The following is a 7748-nucleotide window of genomic DNA, read 5'->3' on the forward strand; positions in this document are numbered from 1 at the left end:
TTAATTTTTATTTATTTATTTATTTATTTAAAAAAAATTTTTTAAGATTTTTATTGGGGAATTGGGGGAGGGGAACAGCATTGGGGAATTGGGGAAGGGAAACACACACAAGTTGCTGTCCTTTTGTTCTTCAGTTTAGTTGTGGAGGAATGATTCACTTTCTTAACCTTTCTCTTAAAGGTTATCACTTTCCTAAGAAATAGAATTTGTATTCATTAAAGCTATTCCAAGAAAACTTTCCGTCTCCCAGCTGAACAAAGTCCTTGTCATAAAAACAAACATCACAGTAAGTGACTACTTTGCACTTTACCCCAGACCTCCATTTTGTAAATGTGAGCCGAATAGCCACCATCAGAAATGGAAATATGTCAGCTAGAAAGCAGCACTAATTAATAGTCAAATCAAGATGTAAAAGAAATGCTTTACATTAGATGTGAAGGACAGACAAATTCTGGGACAGGAAAACTAAAGGTAGGCTTAGCCGCTGCCTGTCTCAGCCAAAGACAATGTGGAAAAGCATCCTTAACAGCTTCTTGTTTTTATGTAATTCAGAAAAGAGGTAAGTGGATTTCATGTTGCTTGGCATGCAACAGCTGATCTTTGATGCAGAGTGATTGACAATAGATAGTTCTCTCCAAACCCTCCAGATTGCTCCTTTGTTTCCATTTTCACTGCATTCATTCATATGGAACTCGCCCTGTGCTAGAGAGACACTGGTAGATGCTTGGGAACTTGAAAGATGTAAAGATAGCTACATTTACACAGCGATAAATAAGTGATGCCCCAGACCACCTAGATCAGGGATGCGGAATGATGAAGTTTAAAAAAGGCATACACCCCACTAGCAACAAGCACACTCACCACCCAGATCATGGTTTCTAATTCCATTCTCCAATGAAAAGAGTTAGGACTCCTTGGAGAAATGAATGTTTCTAGGGCTGGGGTAGAGACTATGTAAGGTGGACCTGGAAAATCTGGTAATGCCAGAAAGTAAGGAAGTGCTCCAACAACAAAAAGACGAGGGTGTGTCAGCGACACGGGCTCATGGAAAGAGTTCTCCAACCAAAACTGGAACAATTTGAGCAATAAAATAAACAGTGTAATATTCGATGATAACCCAAATATAAAACAAACATCCATGAGTCCGTACTGATATAATAAATGACTGAATAAATAAATAAGGGAGAAGGGACCAATCTCCCGTACAGAAGAAGTTCAAATAATTTACATAGATACTCTGCGCTCAAGGAAGTAGAAATAATTCTCTTTAAGTGCGTGGGCTGCACATCAAGGACTTCCTTTCAAAAGAATACAGTATGGAAGGGGAAGAAAAAAGAGTAACTTTACATTGGAAAAACTTGGCAGACACTGCCTCAGCCAGATGACCAAGGTCAACATTGACAGTGGGGAGTCATGTTGGTAGTAGGTACCCTGATGTGATGTGATGAGAATGACACGTGACCTCAGTGGTCTTTCTCCCCTGAACACCATAACCCCAGTCTCACCATGTGGAAAACATCAGACAGATCCCAATTGAGGGACAGTCTGTTTATAAAATTTCTGATCAGTACACCTCACAACTGACAAGATCATCAAAACCAAGGAAAACTGTAAAAATGTATTAGCCAAGAGGTACCCGAGGAGACACGCCAACTAAATATCATGTGGTATCCTAAATGGGACCCTGGAACAACAAAAGAACATTAGGTAAAACCTCAGGAAATCCAGATTCAGTATGGACCTGAATTAAGAATAATGTATGAATATCAGCTTATTAGTTGTGACAAATGTACCATACTATAATAGCATAAGATGTTTATAATAGGGGAACCTGAGTGTAGAGCATATAGGAACTCTCTACTATTTTTGTCACTTTTCTGTAAACCTAAAGCTATTCTAAAATTTAAAATATTTTAAAAAACTACTGAAGTTAGATGAGATCATCTAGCCATGGAAGGTAGAAGGAGAAGAGAAAAACCATTCTGTCTGATCCTAAAGCTAATGTAATATTTAGAGATCAAGCATGGGAGGAAAACCTGGAAAAGGAGATTGGGAAGTAGAAGGAAAATTGGTGTACAATGTCCCGGAAGTTAAGACAGAACATTTCAGCAAGGGAGTGGTCACCTCTTGTCAAACGTTGCTCCAAGATCAAATAAAACGAGGAGTGGAGAATGGCAGTTGCAGGTGGCAACACAGAAACGCTGCTGACCTTAGCAAGAGCAGACTTGATAGAATGATGGTGAGGGAGCCGGATCAGGGAGAGTTGAAGAGGAAATCGTATCTATAGTGTATGAATTTTTACAAAGACAGTGTTTTCATGTATGACTTGTAGAACTGAAAAGAGGTATCTGCCTTTAGTTTGGTTATACATTTTATTTTTTTATTACTGGGGAACAGTGTGTTTTTCCAGGACCCATCAGCTCCAAGTCAAGTAATTGTTTCAATCTAATAGTTGTGGAGGTTGCAACTCAGTGGCCTGTGTGGGGATTGAACCGGCAACCTTGGTGTTATGAGCACTGCACTGTAACTAACTGCTCTAACTGGTTGCCCCCATTCTTTTTTTCTTTAGCAAAAATATATCAGAGAAAAAAATGGGGGCAATCAGAAGGGTACAAAGAAGCAGAAATAAAATCATCCAGAATCCTTTGATCCAAAGGTGGTGTTAATATTGTAGTATTTTCAGGTGGCTTCTCTCCCTACCCCCCACCTTTTGCAATTTTCCTTTGAAAGGTGGTTCGTTTTATGTCTTGTTTAATTTTGCTCACTGTTTTCCTTTTGTCATGAATTGCTTTTAATTATCTTTTAAATTTGCAGTCTTGAGCTTGTGGACAATGGAATCTTAGACTTTTTACTTTAATGAATTTCTGTATCAGAGCAAGAGAAATTTATTCCAGCTATAGCTTCATAAAGCCATAGTACGCTATTTTTAGTAGGCTGATATTTGGGGTTTGGCATTTTTTCAACCTAGGTTTTTTTTGGATTCTCATTCTTTATTATATTCTTGGGCCAGAGGGCCAGATGCATGATGATTAGAACTTAAGGGAAAACGAAAATTAGTAAGACATAGTCTCTGGCCCCTAAGAGCTTATAATCAACCACAGGGCCTGGAAAGTCAGGGGAAAATACAAGAAATAAGAAACTCTTAATACAAGGCCAAGTGTAATGAATTTTATATATTTTATATTCCTTAAAATGTTAAGTAGTTAAACTGCAGTACATGTACTCAGTGGAATACTACTCAGCAGTAAAAAGGAATTAACTTGATACACATAATAACTTGGATCACAAGGGTGTTACGATGAATGAAAAACTAATCTCAAAGGGTTATATACTGTATGGTTTTATTTCTGTAACATTCTCAATGTGACCAGATTACAGTGATGGAAAACAGATTGATCATTGCCAGGGGTTAGGGTTAGAGAGAGGGTATAACTATTAAAGGGACTGCACAAAGGGAACTTGTTTGTGGTGACAGAACATTCTATGTTCTGATTGTGGTGATACTCAGTCTACACGTGTGATAAAATTACATCAAGCTGTATGCATACATACGTACACAAAGAATACAGTAAAGATGGATGAAATCTAAAGTCTGTACCTTAGTCACGAGTATTGGAGCAATGTCAGCATCCTGGTTTTGACAGCGTGCTGTGGGTGTGTAAGATATCATTGGGGGAAGCTAGGGGGAGGGTTCATGGGAACCCTGTAGTATTTTTGCAACTTCTAGGAGTCATGAAGTATTTTGAAATAAAAAGTTATAATAAAAAGCTAAATAGTTTAAGAAGAGGTGCAAACAACACCAGCTTTAGAGAGCTTTTGAGATGGGCCTTAAAGGAGGCGTGAATGAGCTGAAACTTACTGAGCCCTTCCTGGGCGCCAGGCTCTCTGAGCACTTGGTGATATTAACTCATTTCATCCTCACAGCAACGTTGTGAGGTCACTACAGTAATCCCATTTCACAGCTGAGGGATCGAAAGCCCACCGTCACTCAGTGCTAAGTGGCAGAACTAGGGTCCGAGATGATATGGTAGTCAGCCATAGAGTCGGGCTCTTGGGCTGTCTTCATAGGCTGCGTAAGGTCCTGACTGACGTGGGAAAGGAAGAAGTGAGTTAAGTCCTGTGGTGCGTGCAAAGGACACAGTCAGAGCTGAGACACGGAGGTCAGAATCACGAGTGATAAGGTCACTGGTTTTGAACACTGACTGCACTGGGGCTCTGCTCCCCCCCATAGATTCTAATTCATTTGGTTTGGGATCAGGTAAGGCCTTTGAGACCCACTGACCTAGAACATCAGGAGACAGTTTGGAGCCAAATTCAGAAGGCCTTTATAATAGCCAGCGAAGATAATTTTTAAAAAAAAATTTAGGTAGGCGGTAGGAGTCTTCAGAGATTCTTGATTAGCAGCTTCACATAAAAATAATTAACCTTGTGATACTAGAAAATAGGCTAGCTCTTATTTTTGTTATTATGAGTTGAATGAACCTTCCGAACATCTATCTGGGGATATGAATTCACTTTCTTTTCTTTTTTTTTTAATTTTTATTTATTTATTTATTTATTTAAAAAAAATTTTTTAAGATTTTTATTGGGGANTGCAGCAGGGGCTGCAGCGTACACCATCGTGGCGACTCCCGGCAGCCCAGCTCCAGGTTGAGCTGTTGTTCAGCATCTTAGCTGTAGAGGACAGTGTCACTGGCCCTCATATGTGGGATCCAAACCGGGGCCCTCTGGCGTCCCAAGCCAGCTCTTAACGAATGCGCCACTCAGTCGGCCCGGTTTGAGTTTCAAATGACAATTTAAATGGAGCCATTAAGATGTAGACCTATCTTAATTCTTGGGACAGTGGAAGTGAAGTTTTGACATGGCTGTTGGGTGATGGAGAAAAGCGCGGTCCTCTGTTGTGCAGTGCAGCTCTGTCACCAAGCCTCCCTTCTGAGCTAAAGCATCCCAGGTCCCCTAACCTATACATACCCTTGGGGAGAGAGGTTTGCCAAGCAGTGGAGAAGGGAGAGTGTATTTTATACACATCTCCTAGCTACAGCATCATCCTGTGAACATTCGGGAGTTTGAACTCAAGATGCGAACCCTAAACATTTTGACATAGGCGCTCCCTTAAGAACTATTGAAACGCAGGGTCTAATCATTCCCCCTCCTCCTCTTAGGTGTTTTAACGAGATGTCTGCACAGGGATTAAGACCTCGCACTGTGTCCAGCCCGATCCCTTACACTCCTTCTCCGAGCTCAAGCAGGCCTATCTCACCCGGTGAGTACATGTTCTTGGCCACTTCTGTGGCTAATTTCTGGTACATTTAATAGGCATCCCTGAATGTTTTCTTCACACATATAAAAATCTTGTAAACAGAGAGAGAATAGTCATGTGATTTTCAGAAGCATCAAAGACAAATCACTATCAAAACTGAGTCTTAGCTTGTAATTTTTAAGCATGCAAATGTTACAATGCCAGCTGGTGCTTTTTGTTCAAAAAAAAATTTTTTTTTTTAACCTGAAAGGAATTGAACTCCGAAAACCTTTTTAAAAAGACTGTCTTTGACTGATTTTAAGTACCGCTGGACTGACAGAAACCTTGGGTAGGTTTCTAAGATGCATTGTAGCACCTCTTCTATAGGTTTTTTTCATTATGTTCTACATACATTGTCTGTAATTAATGTAGAGTAATTAATGTAGGCATCATTTTTCCCATGTTAAAACTGAGAAAACAGTGGTTTAGAGGTTCAGTAGCTACCCGTGACATGGTCAGGAAGTGGTGAGGAAAGTGGGTGTCTTGCGCCCATAGCCTTCTTTTCGAGCAAGAGCTACCTCCTCATGTGTCCAATGAATTGTGAGTAGGGTTCGGACAGGAACTGGCTTTGCATCTGCTGCTGGCGTTGCTTCTCAGCAGCCTGCCCTCAAAGGCGTGCTTGTCTTCCTCTGACCCTGAAAACTCTCTCCCCGGGGTCTCTGGCTCCAGTACCAGCACAGCATGGGGCTCTCAGGCCAAGAGGGCAAGTAAATGATCCAGCAAAGAAGAAAGAAGAAGCGGGGGTGGGGTGAGGCTGGCAAGTGCAGTGGAGGGAGGAAAGAAAAGGGAGCGGGCCAAAAGCATCGTGTCTTGTGACTGAAGTGACGAGACTGGTTTTCTTGTGCTTGCTGGTAAACAGATTTTAAACAGAGTTGGAGAAAAAAGTGTGTGTGGGGAGAGGAAGGGGAGTAGAGAAGGACTTTCACAGCAGAATGAAGTCAAGTGACTGCTTGGAAGGATGACTGCAATGAAGGTTTTGTGGTTTGGGAAAGGAACACAGCTGCATGTTAGGGCGACATCTCGTTTGGTCTGTTATAATAACTAAAAACCGGGATGCGCTTCAGGTTGGTAAAGGAGAAATGCTGCAGTAATGCAAGTCGCCATAGATCAAGTATGCCTTGGTTTTGTGAATTTAGGATCTAGCCCAGCTGTGGGCTGCTGTGATTTTTTTTTTTTTTTAAGAGAAATCGAAAGAAAGTGGTACACAAAGCATGGCAGCGTTTGTTCACTCAGGGCCAATGTGCTGTCTCTGGCACCCAGCAGGTAAAGAGGGGCTGTTTGCAAACCAAAAGGACTTTCTATCGTGGATCAATGATGTGATCATCACCCTTCTTGCCCAAAGGATGTTCCTGAATCTGTTACTTATACTTTCTAGTGGCCTTTAAGTGTCTTCCAAAAGCTTCTCTTCCTAGCTGCCTCTCAGTTTCCCCCTAATAGCACTTGGGTTTCATTACCATGACAAAAATCTTCTCTGCTTTCTGAGGGTAGCTTTTATAGTTGCTGATGATGCTGGTTAATATTAAGTATAATTTAATGTTCTGTTTAATGTATTTCAACCTAAAGAAATCTTTAGAGGCGTGTCATTTCCAATTCATTAAATAGAATGTTGTGGTCATTGAAAAAAGCAAAAGCAAAAGCGAGACCTTTGTTGGATATATTAACTTCTATTGTTTACAAATATTCTGCAGGAAGACCTTATTCCATTTACATATTTTTGACTTGCATTGCACTCTGCCCCTGTAGTGTGGGGCTTGCTTATACAGATAAGCTACTTGGTTTTCCCTTAAACTATGTGACAAGTAACACCTAGATTTTTTTTCTTTCAGCCAGCCTAAGTGAGAACTTTTGTCTCCTATTTTAAGTTCTATGATATCATCAAAGTAGATTTTACCTCCTATTTGGCAGCAGAATTACTCCTAATCTAGTCCATTGCAGTCTTATATATAGTACATCAGCAAAACCTGACTTTTCAAGTGTTCTTTTCATTTTAGTTTTTATTGCAAGAATATGTGGTTCTCAGTATTAAGAATACCTAATCATTCCCTTAGTGGAATTATCCTGTTCCTATAGTTTTCATTTCCATTTTAAGCATTTTGGCTCTTATTCTGACCTTACCATTTAACATTGGCAATCTTGCATTTTTTACCAACTTGTTGAACTATTTTGAGTTCTGTTTCACAATTTGATTGAAAGGTACTACATTTTCTAGGATTTACAAAAGATCCTCTTCTTGAGTACATGTGGACTTATCTAAGTTCTATATGGGGAATTACTTTTCAATAATTATTTTTCAGGTTGTCCATCATTTTATGCAGCCTAAGAAAGAGCATTTCCAATTAACATATTTTGATGTGCCTAGATCAGGGATGCGGAATGATGAAGTTTAAAAAAGGCATACACCCCACTAGCAACAAGCACACTCACCACCCAGATCATGGTTTCTAATTCC

At 40.1% G+C, this 7748-nt stretch overlaps 1 protein-coding gene across 1 annotated transcript in view; it reads left to right on the plus strand.

The window, feature by feature from the left end:
• The window catches only part of CCDC6 (coiled-coil domain containing 6), a 119386-nt gene that overhangs the window by 103556 nt on the left and 8082 nt on the right, over positions 1-7748 (plus strand). Inside the window, exon 7 of the mRNA XM_019638414.1 lies at positions 5163-5263. Within this exon, the coding sequence (XP_019493959.1) occupies positions 5163-5263 (101 nt within the window). The remainder of the gene's footprint in view (positions 1-5162; positions 5264-7748) is intronic.

Source organism: Hipposideros armiger, unplaced genomic scaffold (genome assembly GCF_001890085.2).
Source record: "Hipposideros armiger isolate ML-2016 unplaced genomic scaffold, ASM189008v1 scaffold_39, whole genome shotgun sequence".
Taxonomy (NCBI): domain Eukaryota; kingdom Metazoa; phylum Chordata; class Mammalia; order Chiroptera; family Hipposideridae; genus Hipposideros; species Hipposideros armiger.